The sequence below is a fragment of the Abramis brama genome (genome assembly GCF_963993115.1).
Source record: "Abramis brama genome assembly, chromosome: 6".
Classification (NCBI taxonomy): Eukaryota; Metazoa; Chordata; class Actinopteri; order Cypriniformes; family Leuciscidae; genus Abramis; species Abramis brama.
Window position 1 is genome coordinate 46,738,766 of NC_139968.1, and position 17,486 is coordinate 46,756,251.

The 17,486-nt window shown below is 39.6% G+C and overlaps 1 protein-coding gene across 1 annotated transcript in view; it reads right to left on the reverse strand.

The window, feature by feature from the left end:
• Positions 1-1,049: 1,049 nt before the first annotated feature.
• celsr2 (cadherin, EGF LAG seven-pass G-type receptor 2) overlaps positions 1,050-17,486 on the reverse strand; it is a 64,957-nt gene continuing 48,520 nt past the window's right edge. Inside the window, exons 16-33 of the mRNA XM_084117330.1 lie at positions 17,323-17,424; positions 16,662-16,756; positions 16,241-16,450; positions 15,671-15,854; positions 14,134-14,452; positions 13,890-14,057; positions 12,971-13,097; positions 11,263-11,463; positions 10,051-10,338; positions 9,139-9,221; positions 8,694-8,820; positions 8,485-8,595; positions 6,376-6,503; positions 5,552-5,628; positions 5,296-5,457; positions 4,995-5,120; positions 4,738-4,918; positions 1,050-2,654 (exon numbers count right to left, since the gene is read on the reverse strand). Coding sequence (XP_083973456.1) covers positions 2,648-2,654; positions 4,738-4,918; positions 4,995-5,120; positions 5,296-5,457; positions 5,552-5,628; positions 6,376-6,503; positions 8,485-8,595; positions 8,694-8,820; positions 9,139-9,221; positions 10,051-10,338; positions 11,263-11,463; positions 12,971-13,097; positions 13,890-14,057; positions 14,134-14,452; positions 15,671-15,854; positions 16,241-16,450; positions 16,662-16,756; positions 17,323-17,424 — 2,696 coding nt within the window. The 3' untranslated portion in view covers positions 1,050-2,647. The remainder of the gene's footprint in view (positions 2,655-4,737; positions 4,919-4,994; positions 5,121-5,295; positions 5,458-5,551; positions 5,629-6,375; positions 6,504-8,484; positions 8,596-8,693; positions 8,821-9,138; positions 9,222-10,050; positions 10,339-11,262; positions 11,464-12,970; positions 13,098-13,889; positions 14,058-14,133; positions 14,453-15,670; positions 15,855-16,240; positions 16,451-16,661; positions 16,757-17,322; positions 17,425-17,486) is intronic.

Here is a 17,486-nt window from a genome sequence, read left to right on the forward strand (position 1 = left end):
AATAGCTCGACTTTTCTGAAGTGAATTTGCTGGGGAGTGCAAAATTTTAAAAACTGTTAAGACTTTTTTTAATGACAAAATGATTTAGGAAAAGCTTCACTGTAATGAAAATATTTTTTGAATGTTGTAAACATTATTGGTATGGAAACCCATTTCTGCCACATAAGAAAAAAATGCTTTCGTAAATCAATTATGACATTCAAAGTCGTAATTATGTGATGAAAAGAGAAAGTAATAATTGACATAAATAGAAATTATGAGTCAAAATTGACTTAAAAAGTCATAATTACGACATTAAAAAGTATAATTATGACATTAAAATGTTGAAAACTTCTGTCATAATTATAAGATAAAAAGTTTAAATTAACTTTGTCAGAATTGTGACTGTCAGAATTTAAAATTATCTATTACTTAGTATGTCATATTTACAGCTTGTCATAATTATGACTTATGTCATTATTAAGATTTATCAAAGCATGATTTTTTTTCTAGAAATGGGCTTCCATAACTAGTACATTTTACAAGAAAATACTATTTCAGTATTTCTACTTAAAGATTTAATGTTTAATTCATTGTGTTCTTGCCATCACTTTGTAATTATTTGCGATATTTACTAGAAATTTCAGAGTGACAATTGTTAAAGCCTACACCAATGAAAATGGAAATATTAAAAATGTATATATTTTTTACATTTCACCACAAGAAAAAAAATTGGTCACATTACCACTGTTTTTACCAATTCATTGGCTATAAAATAATAATTATTAAAAATACAAAAAATAATATACTGTAATAACGACTGTACTGAACAAAAAAAAAAAAAGCAATAAAATTAATTTTATTTATTGTAAAATCACAATACTAATTTTAGTATTGTGATTTTATGAAAATTAAATTAATTAAAAAATAATTACACATTACAGTAACACTAAAACTAGATATGCTGAAGAGAATGCAAGTGTTTCTGGACATGCAAACTCAAAAGTGCAAGTTAATATTTAGGAGTTTGACTAAAGTTTGAGTGATAGCTTGAGAAATCAAATGAGGCGTTAAATATTAAAAACAGTTTTACTTCAAGTCAGTGTTTTACAAAGTTTCCAGACGTGTTTCCAGCTAGAACTGGTTCCAGTGATGAGACTGAAACAAATACAGTAATAAAGCACAAGCATATGAGTATAAAACATGTCTGTACAGCAAGATTCTGACGCGTTTGTTATCAAAAGTCCAAAAATGACCCGTCTGGAGTTTTGAGCAGCACACAACAGTGGCAGTGGCGTTTGCATTTTTACACAAAGCGGAAATTCTACCACGGAATTAAAAAAATTTGGCAACTGCGACTTTTTATCTCACAATTCTGACCTTTTTTTTTTTCTTCTTTTTTTGAGATGTAAGAAAAAAGTCTGAATAGTGAGATATAAATTCGCAACTGTAAGAGAAAACGTAAGAATTGCGAGATATAAAGTTGCAATTACCTTTTTATTTTTTAGTCAGAATTGCGAGATGTAAAGTCGCAATTGTGAGAAAAATGTAAATGTAAGATATAAACTAAAAAAAACCCTAAATTTTATCAAAAAATAAGCCGCAATTACTTTTTAAATTTAGTCAGATTTGCAAGATATAAACTATGAATTTGAACTATGAACTATGAAAAAAAAAAATGAATTGCGAAATATAAAGTTGCAATTACCTTTTAAATTTTTTGTGTCATAATTGTGAGATATAAACTCACAGTTGTCTGAAAAAGTCAAAATTATGATACAAAATTCACAATTACGATTTTTAATTAAGAATTGCGAAATATAAACTTAAGTATTTGTATAAACTTATGAGTTATATTTATAATTATATTTATTATAAATTATAGTTTCTAACTCTGTTACGAAATATAACCTCGTAATTATGAGAAAAAAGTCACAATTGCGAAATATAGTTGAAATATAGCGAAATATATTTTTATCTTTTAGTCATAATTGCAAGATATAAACTCACAGTTGTGAAAAAATAAATAAAAAATCATGAGTTACAAAATTCACAATTACGTTTTTCAATTTTTTTATTCCGTGGCGGAAACGAGCTTCCATGCGGACGGGTAAGACGAGTCTACAGCGCGTGTTCTGTGTGTGACGTGTTAGAGATCTGTACAACACTGCGACAAATGTTTAAATTCACATTTCAGACCATTGCTAATCTATAAAATACAAAGGTTTTCATTCAAAAGGTTTTAAACGTGAGTCTTTTTAAAAGTTTGTATAAAAGTGTCCCCAAAATGTACAAAAAGAGCGAGTATCAAAAGTGTGTTTCTCCTCCAGTGGGACGAAGTCAAGGCTCTGCTGGTGGAGAAGGCTTCAGTTCAAGGCTGGAGTTCCCATCATCCTTCACTCTTCGCTCAGTCCTTTAGCGCGATGTTGGAAATTCCCTGATATTTTCACTCATTTACAAAAAGTCAGTGTTGTTTCGATGCGGCGAGAGGACGAAAGAAATCAAAAAGTGCTTCACTTCAAGTCTGTAAACAAAACTGTAAAAGCGGCGACTCTCTTCAGCGTTTGGCACGGAGAATCAGATCGGCTGTCGCGTGAAACGTGGGACAAATCAAACTGGGACAGAAACAGGAAGATTGTTCCTCGCCTCTTCGTTCCCTCGTCGCTCATTAGCATCTGCGGAGAAACACATCGCGGTCACGCACGGTCAGCAGAAAAAAGAACGTTAAAATTCGAAATGTAACTATATAGTATGATAAATATATAATTCATTCTCTCATTTTAGTAAATCGTGGCCACGTTCAACTAATTCGTTCCTTCGTAAAACGTGCTGACGTATTAGCAAGTCGCGGGAACGAATTGTTCGTTTGCAGCCATAGATATCCATATGTTGTTCTCTATAAAATCTCAAATGCGTGATTTTTTTAAATTTAGTCGCAAAGTTTAACTATATTATCGTCCAGCTTTTTAAAATAAAGTTCGATATACAGTATATTCAACTTTATTCGCATACAAGCGATATATGCTGTATAGCTAATCTCAACTGTGCCGCTAGCGGGACGTTTGGCGCTCTTTTTTTATTGGCTTTTTTTCATATCACATATTTTAATAATCATCATAAATTAGGTATCAAAATTCATCCTGTGTAAACCGGTTTGAAATTGGACGTTGTGTTACCGTGGAAACGGTACTTTAGCGGTCTCCTCCCCTAGTGGGCGGAGTTCATATTACAAAAGTTATTTTAACTACTTCAGGGCTGCCAACTCTCACGCATTCACCGTGAGACACACGCAATTGACACTTTTCACACGCTCTCACGCCACACATCCATTTTCTCACGCACAGAAAAATCGCGAAGCAAAGAGGACACGGAGATCGACAGACTAGACAGAGCAGGTTACGATATAAAAAAAATCTCAGCTCTCAGATTCTGTCACTTTTATTACGAAATTCAGACAATAAATACCGTTTTGGCGCTTGTAAATGTGACGCGACAGATCCCTAGCGGCACGTGACGTTAAACACGAATGAACACTGTTGAAAGATACAGTACAACTTACCGAAATGTATATTCCTCATACATAATATCGACCAATCAATCAAACAAAGGGGTCAATAAAACAGCTGGAGAACAATTATGTCACATAACATTTACCTCAGGAAAGCCATTTAATGACCATATAGGCTATAGCACATTAGTTGGCTAGAAAAAAAGAGCTATAGAGAGTATTTTGCTAAATATGTGTAGGCTACTATATTGCATATTTATTATATTTTTACTAATATCATTAAATAAAGTTGTTATAATAAAAAAAACGCATTATATTTATTTTGTTTACAGCATTAGGTGAGTTGTTTTTTTCTTGAGAAAAATTAATGCCTATCTTGTGTACCTAATATTTATCCAAATGAGTCAATATTAAATCAAATCACAATAATTGAATTGAAATAATAAAAAAGCGTAGCTTACCATAAATTGTACCATGTAAACATTGTAACATGTTGTCACTAAACCTAATAAAATTCAGTTTAGTTACTAAAATGTTTTGACAATCACAATACACTTATTGTGATGCAATAAAAAAAATTACACCCCCCTCCCCGACATAAATCTCACTCCAAGTAAAACTCAAAAGTTGGCAGCTATGCTACTTTATAATCAAAACCTTTTCTAATCTTGACAAAACACATATCGACAGAAAGGTCTGGGTCATAAGGTTTCATATTTTGTGATAGAAGTAATATTTGGACAGAAATGTATTAATTTGTTACAGGAGAATGCATCAAAAATAAATTCAATGCGATGTAGATGTAGATGTCACCCGGTGGATAGTTTTGGTACAGCGCCTAAATTAATTTTAGAGCAAAAATTATTTAGTAAAATAGATATTTTATATAAAATAATGCCTAGTTTAGTACAGTACATTTGATTTACAGTAAATTTAAACTTCCATAACTTATTCATACTTTCAAACTCAGGCCTTTATTCCAAAGCATTCTTGATTTACAACCTTTTAAGTTCGGATTCGCATTTTCACGTCTATTCTCAAAAAGAGAGGTGACAGTTTAGGGATTAATTAAGTCGTAAAATGTAACTATATTATCTAATAGCTCTTCATAACATGATATTCATAAGTATGTCCAACTTTTTTCGCATCTGTACAGTAAACTCACGTGAAGCGCTATATACTATATAGCAAATCTCAACTGCTAGATTTATATTGTTTATATCGTCGCAAACTGTAAAGCTATCACTCACTCGGATTCGGACGAATCGTTGTCGAGTGTTTTCATTGGTCCGCTCGCTGTCGGATGATCCCGCCTGGCCCCGCCCCCTCGACCCTCGCGCGAGGAGGCGGAGTCTCCCGACAGCTGGTTGTGTATGCGGTTGATGGCGTTCCTCTCGGCGATGGGCGACAGCGGCTTCTTCTTCAGGATTCCTGCGAGTCACGGTCACACGTTACAATGCGCAATCGCCACTGGATCGGGACTAAAGAGTGTTAGGCTCGCTCAGACCTTTGTGCGGCGGCGCGCTGGTGTTCGGTACACTGGGCAGCAGCAGAAGCAGGTTTTCCGTCCCAGCATCCTCTGGTTTGGGAAGAGTCTCCGCCTCCACCGCTCCTGTCTCCGCCTCCCACACATCTGACGGACAGAAGCTACGTCAGACTATACGGTGCACTCGCGTAAAGCGATATATAGCAAATCTCAACTGTGATTTTTATTTAGTCACAAAATGTAACTCAATTATCGTCCAGCTTTTCATATACAGACACACGCTAACAGAAGCTACGAATGGCATGAACCGCGTCGGTCGTACCATGAGGTTTGATGGTGCCGCTGGTGGCCAGATTTTCCCAGCATTCCTCCTTCAGGAACTCGCCCTCGTCTTCCTCGCTGTCGGACGAGTGTGTGGACGCGTACGAGCCGCTCTGATCGTCCTCCAGCTCCGAGAGATCGCTGTCAGAGTCGGAGTCGTGATCTACACACACACACACACACACACACACGCGAGCGAAGGTTGAAATGAGCGGACTGTGAGAAGTACACGTGTGTGTGTGTGTGTGTGTGTTTACCGTCCATCTGCTGTTTGTCCTGGAACAGTGTGTTGTGTTCACTCAGACTCAGGCGGCTGCTGTTCACATCGTCTCCACTGAAACAAAACAAGAGTTTTTAATGAGTCTTTTGTTTCTTGCTTTCCTGTTCAAATATCTAAAAATATGATCGGTTAATATAAATGTATTCGAGAAGCAACATTGCTTTAAAGAGCTCGAGAATTTAAAGCACAGACGACAAAACTGCAGCGCTTATAATAAACAGAATGGTACTGTGCGTTAGTGTGATCGCCAATACATTATCGTTATCGTTATAGTTATCGTTATCATTATAGTTGTAGTTATAGTTATTATAGTTATCATTATAGTTAACATATATAGTTTTACATATGTGTGTGTGTGTGTGTGTGTGTGTGTGTAAGTGTGAGAGTATGTGTTTGTGTGTGTGTGAGAGAGTGTGTGTGTGTGTGTGTGTGTGTGAGAGAGTGTGAGTGAGTGAGTGAGTGTGAGTGAGTGAGAGAGAGAGTGTGTGTGTTTGTGTGTGTGTGTGTGTGTGTGTGTGTAAGTGTGAGAGTGTGTGTGTGTGTGTGAGAGAGTGTGTGTGTGTGTGTGAGAGAGTGTGAGTGAGTGAGTGAGTGTGAGTGAGTGAGAGAGAGAGTGTGTGTGTTTGTGTGTGTGTGTGTGTGTGTGTGTAAGTGTGAGAGTGTGTGTGTGTGTGTGTGTGAGAGAGTGTGTGTGTGTGTGTGAGAGAGTGTGAGTGAGTGAGTGAGTGAGTGAGAGAGAGAGTGTGTGTGTGTGTGTGTGTGTGTGTGTGTGTGTGTGTGTGTGTGTGTGTGTGTGTGTACCGGAGGCTGAAGGGCATGTAGTTCTGATGAGTTTTGCTGCTCTGGGTTCCGTTCAGAGACACACTGGACTCGGCGAACGGCAGGTGATACAGACGCCCGTCCGCATAATTACTGTTACAGACGAACGCCTGACAGACACAGACACAAACAATAACTACAATAATAATAGGCATGATATAGGGCAAAAAATATTAAAACTTTTTTAGCATTTGAAGCTAAATATAGCAGTGCTATATATACACTATTACATTATTTATTTTAACCCTTTCACGCATAGTGGTAACTACAGTGGACAGCTATTAAAAAAGCATTTTCTTGAATTTGCACGGGTTTTTATGGCAAAGTTGCACATCAGCCTCTTCATTGGACCCTGGTGCATCATCCTATAAATTGCAACCAAGTGGCAAGCCGTTGTGTTTCGATTTTTTCCCCCTCCAAACCAAGATGGCCAAGGGTCAGTCAGACATGCCAAGTTGCTCCAGAATATCCACCCATTCCTTCTATCCTAGGAGACTCTTGTAGGTAAAAAAAATATTGCAGCATAAAGCAATATCTAATGAGTCATATCACAGTAAAATTTTCCAGGTTTTGATTTTAGATTGAGAGAAAACTCTGATTAATCACATGTCCACTGTAGTGGACGTCATGCACCAACTGCTATATTTCAGCTACAATTCATAATTATAATGTGAATATTGTTTTTGAAATTTAAAACTTAAAAACTTAATATGCATTGACTTTTTCTACTGTAAATAAATGTATTTGTATTATTAGAATGTAATTTTCATTGACATCGAAAAAAGTCATGTGATTACATAATGTATGACACTTGTAATGCATTACTTTATTTGTTAGATCAAAAAGTAATCTGATTTTATAATGCATGTTATTGTAATGCGTTTTTTTACTAATAACATCAAAAAGTAATCTGATTACATAATGCATGTTACTTTTAATGCGTTTCTTTACTCATAACATCAAAAAGTAATCTGATTACATAATGCATGTTACTTGTAATGCGTTTCCTTTCTCATAACATCAAAAAGTAATCTGATTATGTAATGTGCGTTATTGTAATGCGTTTCTTTACTCATAACATCAAAAAGTAATCTGATTACATAATGCATGTTACTTGTAATGCGTTTCCTTTCTCATAACATCAAAAAGTAATCTGATTATGTAATGTGTGTTATTGTAATGCGTTTTTTTACTCATAACATCAAAAAGTAATCTGATTACGTAATGCATGTTACTTGTAATGCGTTTCTTTACTCGTTACATCAAAAAGTAATCTGATTAGGTAATGCACATTACTTGTAGTTAATTACTTGTTAGATCAAAAAGTAATCTGATTAGGTAATGCATGTTACTTGTAACACATTACTTTACTTGTAACATCAAAAAAGTAATCTGTTATGCATGTTACTTGTAATGCATTACATCCAACACTGATCATTTCAGATGAGATTGAAAAAAACGTATCACTAGGTTTTCTCAGAGGAGGGCTATGATAGAAATGTGCATGTCCATCTTGAACATAATCAGAATTATCAGCTAATAAGGGTAAATCTCCATACTCTGGTGCACTGGAGGGACCATCTGAGTGGTTTCCACAGTTGTAGCTTGACAGGCTGTAGAAAATTCTGATGGAATCACATCCTCATGTTCTGATATCAAAGATACGCGAAGTGCAACTTATGAAGTTGTATGAAGCCATTGCAATATTTTGCATTTATATTTTTTGTATATATTTTATAGTTTTCACATTATTTGATATAATTGCATTGATTAGTTTGTTAAATCCACATACTTTATCTGTTTGATTATTGTCTTATATTTAATACAGTATATATTCAGTTTAAACCAACCGCATGCTGTCCACTCAAGTGGACATCTGAAGATCTCTTTGAAAAATTTGTAAAAAAATAAAATAAAAATCAATTATTGTTTTTCATGCCCTAAGAGCAATAAAAACACATAGGAAAAAAATCCTGACTGAGGTTATCATAATTCATGCATGAAAGGGTTAATATATGATTGTTTTGTATTTTCAGTATAAAGAGGATTTCAGGAGTGTGTGTTCTGCAGTGTTATGGTCAGGTGACTCACGGATGGTTTGGATTTGATCATGTGATCGGGCCGTTTCTTCCCGCAGCAGTAGCGCATGGCGTCTCTGGCTTCTTTATTAAACACCACACGGAAGAAGAAAATAAACGGGCCCTGAAAACACAAACACACGTGTGACTGCATCAGAACAGAAGGGTAGGGTGTTGCTAGGGCGTTACTAAGCAGATCGAGGTCTGATGACATCACTGTACCTGAACGCAGCTGAATCCTGCGAACAGATAGTGGAACAGAATCATGTCACTGTTGACCGACAGCAGGGCCAGAAGACACGTCACCGTCACCAGGAACAACACGGCACACGCCGTCCGCAGGCCCGCCCTGCACACACACACACACGCACACACAGGTTTGTTTTGCTATACTTGTGAGGACATTCCATAGGCGTAATGGTTTTTATACTGTACAAACTGAATAGTCTGTCCTCTTACACTAACCCGACCCCTAAATCTACCCATCACACACACACACACACACTTACCCTACCCCTAAACCAACCCATTACACACACGCACACACACACTTACCCTACCCCTAAACCTACCCATCACACACACACTTACCCTACCCCTAAACCAACCCATTACACACACGCACACACACACACACACTTCTGGATTGAGTGTGAAGGAGACTCACGCTGGCGCGGATCTCTTCTCGCAGCTCTTCTGTCTGAGCGAACACAACGCTCTCGACGCCATGATGTACAGGAACACGTTCATCTGAGGGAGAAGCACACACACTTTCACACACACTGTTGTAGCTGTTTGTCTATTAATAAGTGTTGTATTGGAGTTTATTTATTATAAGTTATGTATTTGTTTATTATTATTATTATTTAGTATGTGCATATTTATATTTATGTACTTATTTAGTTAATTATCATGCAACTGTCGGTTAGGAATGTATACGTGACCCTGGATCACAAAACCAGTCACATGTCGCATGGGTGTATCTGTGGCAATAGCCAACAATATATTATATGGGTCAAAATTATCGATTTTTCTTAAATGCCAAAAATCATGAGGATATTAAGTAAAGATCATGATCCATGAAGATATTTTGTAAATTTCCTACCGTGAATATATAAAACATTTATTTTTGTGAGTGAATGCAGCACAATCGCCAACATAAATGAACAACTTTAAAGGAGATTTTCTCAATGTTTAAATTTTTTTGCACCCTCAGATTCCAGATCTTCTAATAGTTGTATCTCGGCCAAATATTGTCCAAAAATTTTTTGTGGTCCAGGGTCACATATGTCACCGCGTATGGGCGGCAAAAAATGTTTGGATTTGGGGATGGTGGTGACTCACAGTTTATTATTATACATACATAAATTATACATATTATACAGTTTGAAATTACGAATTTAATTCAGAAATGTTAGGAAATGTTAGGATATTTGCACAGATTTGTCTTACACGAACTTCCCCAGCAAAGTGAGTAAACATAATAAGTAACACGCCTGATTGGCTCGTGATTTGAAAGTGTTTCCCGCCACAGTTCATTTTTACCTGCATTTGGCAGGTGTTAATTTAAAACACTCACGGACACGACGAACGCGACGGGTCCCGCAAAGCTCCAGATGAGTGTGTCGTAGAGCGAGAGCCAGCAGAAGTCGGGGTTCCCGTACCCCTCGGGGTCGAGCCCGACCGCGAGCCCCGTGATGAAGGCCGGGACGCCCCAGCCGATCAGGTAGTAGAAGCGCATGGGGCCGAAGTTGATGTCGCGCAGCTCGTTCCTCATGCGGTGCACGTGCAGGGCCTCCAGGAACAGCCAGGAGAACACACACATCCAGGAGAAGTGCAGCAAGATGGCCATCACTGTACAGAGGAACTGAGGGAGACGAGCTGTGTTACGCACGGGTACACACACACACACACACACACACACACACACATTCACTCACTCAAACACTCACTCAAATACTCACTCACATTCTCACTCACATTCTCACTCAAATACTCACTCAAATACTCACATTCTCACTCAAAATACTCACTCAAAATACTCACTCAAATACTCAAAATACTCACTCAAATACTCACTCACTCAAATACTCAAAATACTCACTCAAATACTCAAATACTCACTCACTCAAATACTCAAAATACTCACTCAAATACTCAAATACTCACTCACATACTCACTCACATACTTAAATACTCAAATACTCACATTCTCACTCAAATACTCACTCAAATACTCACTCATTCACTCATTCAAATACTCAAATACTCACTCAAATATTCACTCACTCACTCAAATACTCACTCAAATATTCACTCAAATACTCACATACTCACTCAAACACTCACTCACTCAAATACTCACTCACTCACTCAAATACTCACTCAAATACTCAAATACTCACTCAAATACTCACTCAAATACTCACTCACTCAAATACTCACTCACTCACTCAAACACTCGCTCAAACACATACACTCACACTCTGCCACATATTCACACACACACACACACACACACACACTCACTCACTCACTCACACACTCACACACTCACTCTCAAACACACACACACACACACACACACATACACACACACACACACACACACACACTCACACACACACACACACACACACACACACACTCACACACACACACACACACACACACACACACTCACACACTCACTCACTCACTCACTCACTCACTCACACACACACACACACTCTCAAACACACACACACACTCTCAAACACACACACACACACACATGGGAGGTGTGTGTTACCGGGTTATCAGCCTGATTGATGCCCAGGATGAAGATGAGGTGTGCGATGAGGAGCGCGAACGCCCCGTTGTTGACGATGCTGGTCTTGTTGCTGCTAGCAGCCCGCAGGCAGGAGAGGAAGACAATGGTGAGGAAGAGGAAGCCAAGCGTCACACCCACCGAACTCCACGTGATCAGCTTCACCGGCAGGATCTCTCCGTTCTGAAGCACACACACGTTTGTTCAGCTCTTCATTCGGTTTTCTCTGCCCAGACAGCAACATAGTGTCGGCCCAGATCTGGTGCGTGTGGATTCCAGATGTTCCAGATGTACCAGATGTGGGCCGGATCTGGGCCGACACTATAGGGGCTTTCGCACCGGATAGTTATAGGAACTTAGTTATAGGAACCCGCCACCAGGGTGGTTCCCCGAGAACTAATGGTTCCCATAGGAACGTTTTCCAGGTTGTGTTCGAGTGCCAGTAGGAACTCTGTAAGGCGCGCTTGTTGTGACTTTTATTTTGACGGCGCTGAGAACGACTGAGCTCACAGTTCTCGCATTCTCCATGTTCATTAGTTTACGATCTGTCTAACGGTCCTGTCTAATACGTTATTAGATAGAACTGTTATACATAGAAAGTAGACAGTAATGAAAAGTTATTAGCGTATGTCGTGTGTTTGATGTCCAGTGTTGCTGAGCAGAAATACATAATCATGATTCTCTTGGTCTCCTCAAAGTTGCGTTGGATTTTCTCCTCAGCGTAAAGATTAAGATCTATCACTGTTTTACATCTTCGTAGAGTTAGTTTCTATAGTTAGTTAGTAAATATATAGGCTATAATCTGTGTTTACACAGCTTTTTTTTTAAATGGCGGATGCTGGTGTTTCACGTGGTTTCGGCCAATCAGCGAACACTAACGTCACTGTAGTTCCTATAGTGCTGGCTTAGACCAACTCTGAAGTAGGAGTAAATTAGTTCCTCCAAAAGGAGTTCCTAGAACTAAAATTGTTCCTAGTTCCTGCGGTGCGAACACGCCAAAATCCAGGAACTTCCGCCAATAGTTCTAGGAACTATGAGAAGGTTCCTCTGGGGTGCGAAAACCCCTAATGTTGCTGTCTGGGTGAACACCTTCACACAACTATCTAGAGTCACAGTCAACGTGTTTATGTCTATTAGAGCTGGGGAATAATGTTCATAATGAATAATGTAAACAGCCACTGCAAACACCCTTGTAATTCACTTCAACCTTTTCGTACGTTATGAATGATTATTTTATAGAAGGTTTAAGTGGTGTGTGTAAGGCATTGGAAGCCAGCAGATTACAGATGTTTCTAAAGCATGCAGTGCCATCTGCTGTTAAAAACTAAACTCAGAATCGTTTCAAGAGAGAATCGCGATGCATTCTGAAAAATTGGAATTGATCCAGAATCATTTCTCGATTCACGATGCATCGATATATTGTCCCAGCCCTAATGTCTATCTGCCGCTTTTCTGTCAACCTGCTGTCCGTTCCACACATTTACATACCTTACCAAAAAAGGTGGTTTGGGGCTAAAGAAAACAATATTTATTCAGGTTGTCACCAAATAAAGAAACTCAATCTGACCTGAGGATACAAGACTAGATCTGGAAGTAAACAGGAAGTACCTGATTCTGAAAGTCATCTTCATCAAAAACTACACAAGACTTTGTTGTAAGCAGGTTATTATGGTTAGATTGGGTGTGTCACCTCTCGGCGTGAGATGTCCATGAGCACAGCGAAGCTGGTCATGTGGTAACACTGGCAGCTGATGTGTGTGCTGTTCCTGAAGACCACCTCACAACCCTTCGAGGACCAGCCGCCCGGACCACCCGTACTGCACACACACACACAAACATCTTATATTTACAAATTATATATGAAGTGTTTGATAAGACGTTTTTAGGTGCTCTGAATGACTGACAGGACAGGGTGTTCCTATGTGGTTGCTAAGCATATATAAATATATATATATACAGGGTGGGCCATTTATATGGATACACCGTAATAACATGGGAATGGTTGGTGATATTAAAGTCCTGTTTGTGGCACATTAGTATATATTAGTACACACCACCCATCTTGAGGAGTTTGCCCCCTCACATATACTAATGTGCCACAAACAGGACTTTAATATCACCAACCATTCCCATGTTATTACGGTGTATCCATATAAATGGCCCACCCTGTATATATACACACACACACACACATATGAGTATTTATCATGTAGGTACTCACAATTATGCAAGTACATGAGTATTAATCGTGTAAGTACTCACAACCATATAGTATCTGAGTATTAATCGTGCAAGTACTCACAATAGTGCAAGTATGAGTGTTAATCGTGCAAGCACTCACAATCATACAAGTATATGAGCATTAATCGTGCAAGTACTCACAATAATGCAAGTATTTGAGAATTTAATCGTGCAAGTACTCACAATCATATAATATGAGTATTAATCGTGCGTATATATCGTGCGTAAGTATATATAGTATTCACAATCATGTAAGTATATGAGTATTAATTGTGCAAGTACTCACAATCATTTAAGTATATGAGCATTAATCGAGCAAGTACTCACAATAATGCAAGTATTTGAGTATTAATCGTGCAAGTACTCACACTATGGAGTGGTTCCAGAACACACAGATGGGTTTAGAGCGCTCCTCAGTGGTCACCAGGCGGAACTGCACCGTGATTGGTTTATCCAGATTGTGCTGCAGTAACTCCTCGTTATCATGAACCGTTATACTGACCACAGGAGTGTTGATGACCGGACGCTTGGGAACCCTGAACACACACACTCACACAGCGTTAGATCAGTGAATCGGTGAGTCTCTCAGTCACTCATCTGGTCCGCTCTCACCTCAGGCTCCTCTTGTCCGTGTCGTATCGCTCAGGTAGCAGCGCCGCTAGGCTGTGGAAGATGATCACGCTAGCGATGGCGTCCTGCTCGCGCTCCTCCGGGTGCCGTCTCTTCCGATTGGCCGTGTGGTTCCTGCCGGGCTCTGTGATTGGCTCGCTGTGGTGCCGGTGACCTTTGCCCTCGGGGGCGGGGATGAAGACGGAGTCGGGGAGAGTGACGGCCGTCTCCAGGTCGAGTGGGCGTGGCCCGCGCAGAGACTGATACCGCGGAAGTTTGGCTCCCGCGAAATTCATCTTCTCCAAACGATCGATGGAGATGACTGGAATTACACACGCACGAGTCCTTATACAATACCAAAACACTCAAACTTAGGGCTGCCCCCTAATAGTCCACTAACCATAAGTCGACTAGAAGAGGTTTGGTCGATTAAGATTTTATTAGTTGGTTAGTCGCAGAAAAAAAAAACTCACACAGTCTCTGACGGACAAATCGTTAAATGCAGGAAATCCAAACATTTGCCTATCATTCATCCACCTCAAATATGGCTAATATCACTTTAAACATGTAAGTAGTAGCAACTTTAAAAGTCTGTTCGCTCTAATGCTAACCTAGACAAATGCGCGCTATTATTAGTCGCATATTCAAATGTTTGTGTGGAGAGTGTGTTTACTGCATGACACACACATCACTGCATTTAATTTAAAATACTCCCTCATTTTTGGTCATACAGATAAGAGTAATGCAAACTGGAAAGGGTCTACTTTTATTTCTTTAAACTCACAATATCAACAAAACGTTATGCTTTTGTAAAATAATGGTACTTTCTGCCGTCTCGGTCTCAGTGAACTTGAGCGCATCACATGAACCGAAACTCAGCGTATACTCGCCTCACAGACATGAGAAATATATCTATAGAAAGCTTGAAATGTCTACATTTGAATGAACAGATACCAATAGAAAATAAATATTCTCAGATTATGTAATCCGTATGAAACGTGCATATAGGCACCGCGTCCACTACTGGGAGATGATGAGTCAGCATTGTGACTTAATCTCTGCAGCCGAAAACAAAGAAAACATTACCAATACATTATTTAAATGTTTAGACCGTCTTCTCCTGTTTTTCTTTTTCATGACACATTCATAATCATTACATTTGCCGGTGCGCCGTCGCAAGCTTTATGTGTGCATGTGAGCGCTGATTAGGCTCTGTATTTTATATAGAATTAAAGGCGCATTATTATGATTTATGTCTTATTAATATAAACGCGCGATTAGTCGACTAATGGCATAAATGAACGACTACTAGTCGACTAGAACATTTTTTAGTTGAGGGCAGCCCTACTAAAACTATATCACAGAAGACACCACTAATGCCTGATTTCACTGAAATGTTGTGTTGTGATGGATCACACGTCTATAACTGACTGAAAGAGTCAGTGGGCGTGGCCTGTGGTTCTTCAGCCAATCAGAAACACCGATTTTGCACATCTATGTTTGCTGACGGGAGGAAGTGTGTGTGCATGCGTGTTCTGACCGATGTTAGGCGTGACGATGGTGAAGGGGCTCAGGTAGGTCTTCCTCATGTTCTGGGCGAGTGTGTTGGTGTATTCCTCGAACTGCTGGAGCAGTGACGCCGTGCCACCCTCCGTCTGCTGGATGAGCTCCCAGTGCCCGCGTGTGCTCGTCGATAGGATGGCACTGCCCACCTGCATCAGGTGCTAATCAGAGACACAGAACAGTCATGGTGAAGAGAGTCGAGTCAACTAGTGCTGGGCGGTGTGACCAAAAATTTATATCACGGTATTTTTCATGACTGGGTGTTAACCACATGTTCTACTGAGTTAGAGAGGAAATGCTGCAGTGGATTTACTTTTTTTTACTGTCATGAGTGAGTATTGTAGAAATATTCCACACTAGTATTTAATACAGGTTTGCAGTGTTTATATAGATGCACCAGCAGGAGGCGCTGTAAAACTAAAAACCTTCAAACTCAACCTCGAGTGCTATACAGTGCTAAAGTATTTTTATATTTTCGGCCTCCGTGTGCAAGCACCTTCAGACTCGCTAACACAACACATTAGCTAAACGTTGGTATAAAGCGTACCTCGTTGAACAGCACGTCCTGCGTGGCGCTGAGGTTGAAGCCCTGCTGCTCGTTCTCGTGTCGCAGGATCGAGCGCGTTAGCTGATACGCTAGCTTCACGTCGCTGCCGTAGAACTCGCTCGCGTTCCTCGTAGCGTTACGCAGCAGAGCCGCCGTGTGCTGGACGCTAGCGGAGTCCATCAGAGACGCGTTACGCGCCAGACGCTCCGACTGTGGACACGAACACACACGTGAGGGTGATGCAGTAACGGTTGGTGTGTGTGTTTGTGTGTGTGTGTGTTTTTGTGATTTATGTGGACAGAAATTTGTATAATGACATGGGTATTACACTGGTATTATCAAGAGCTTGTGAGTGTGTGTGTGTGTGTGTGTGTGTGTGTGAGTGTGTGTGTGTGAGTGTGTGTGTGTGTGTGTGACTCACCAGTGTCTTGAGTGTACTGAAGCTCAGGGATGTGCAGTTGAAGAGGTTGGGAGAGAGCCAGCCCTTGTGTTCGTCACAGTGTCGGATCGCGGTTCCTGCGCAGAAACAGAAGCACTTCCTGTGTGAACTAGAGCGGCGACTAACGGTTTCAGAGGCCATTAAGTTGGCCGATTAATAATTTTTTTTTTTTTACATCACTAACCCTAAAATCTACATAAACCCGCCCTGAACGCGATTTATAGGTTATAATGACATAATATGCTAATCAGTGACTAGAAGATAGTTAACTCCACATAAATTCATCAATTAACCGTTCAGAAATGTCCTGTTGCTTCTACATGTTTCACTTCTTCTCGAGTCTCTTCATCTTTGTCTGATCCGGTTTGAACATAAAAGGCTAAAAGTTTTTGCTAAATTGTTCAGTGCATGTGTGTGTGAGTGCAAGCTGTTGAAGCTCCGCCCCCTGTGCTGGGAGCAGCAGCTCATTTGCATTTAAAGGGACAGACAAAAACGGCATGTTTTTGCTCACCCTCAAAAAGTGACAATTTTAACACGCTATAAAAATATCTGTGGGGTATTTAAAGCTAAAACTTCACACACACACTCTGGTGACATCAGAGACTTACTTTACAGGACCCTTTAAGTGCTGTTTGGTTCTTACCGATGGATCCTTTCGGACACGAGACGGCGGCCGGTAAACCGAACTTGGTCCTTGGCCACCAGATTGCCTGATCGATGGCCTGAGGACAGCTGTCGTAGATCACTGCAACACACACACACACACACACACACGTGACTGGAGGAATTCTGGGAAGGGTCACTGAA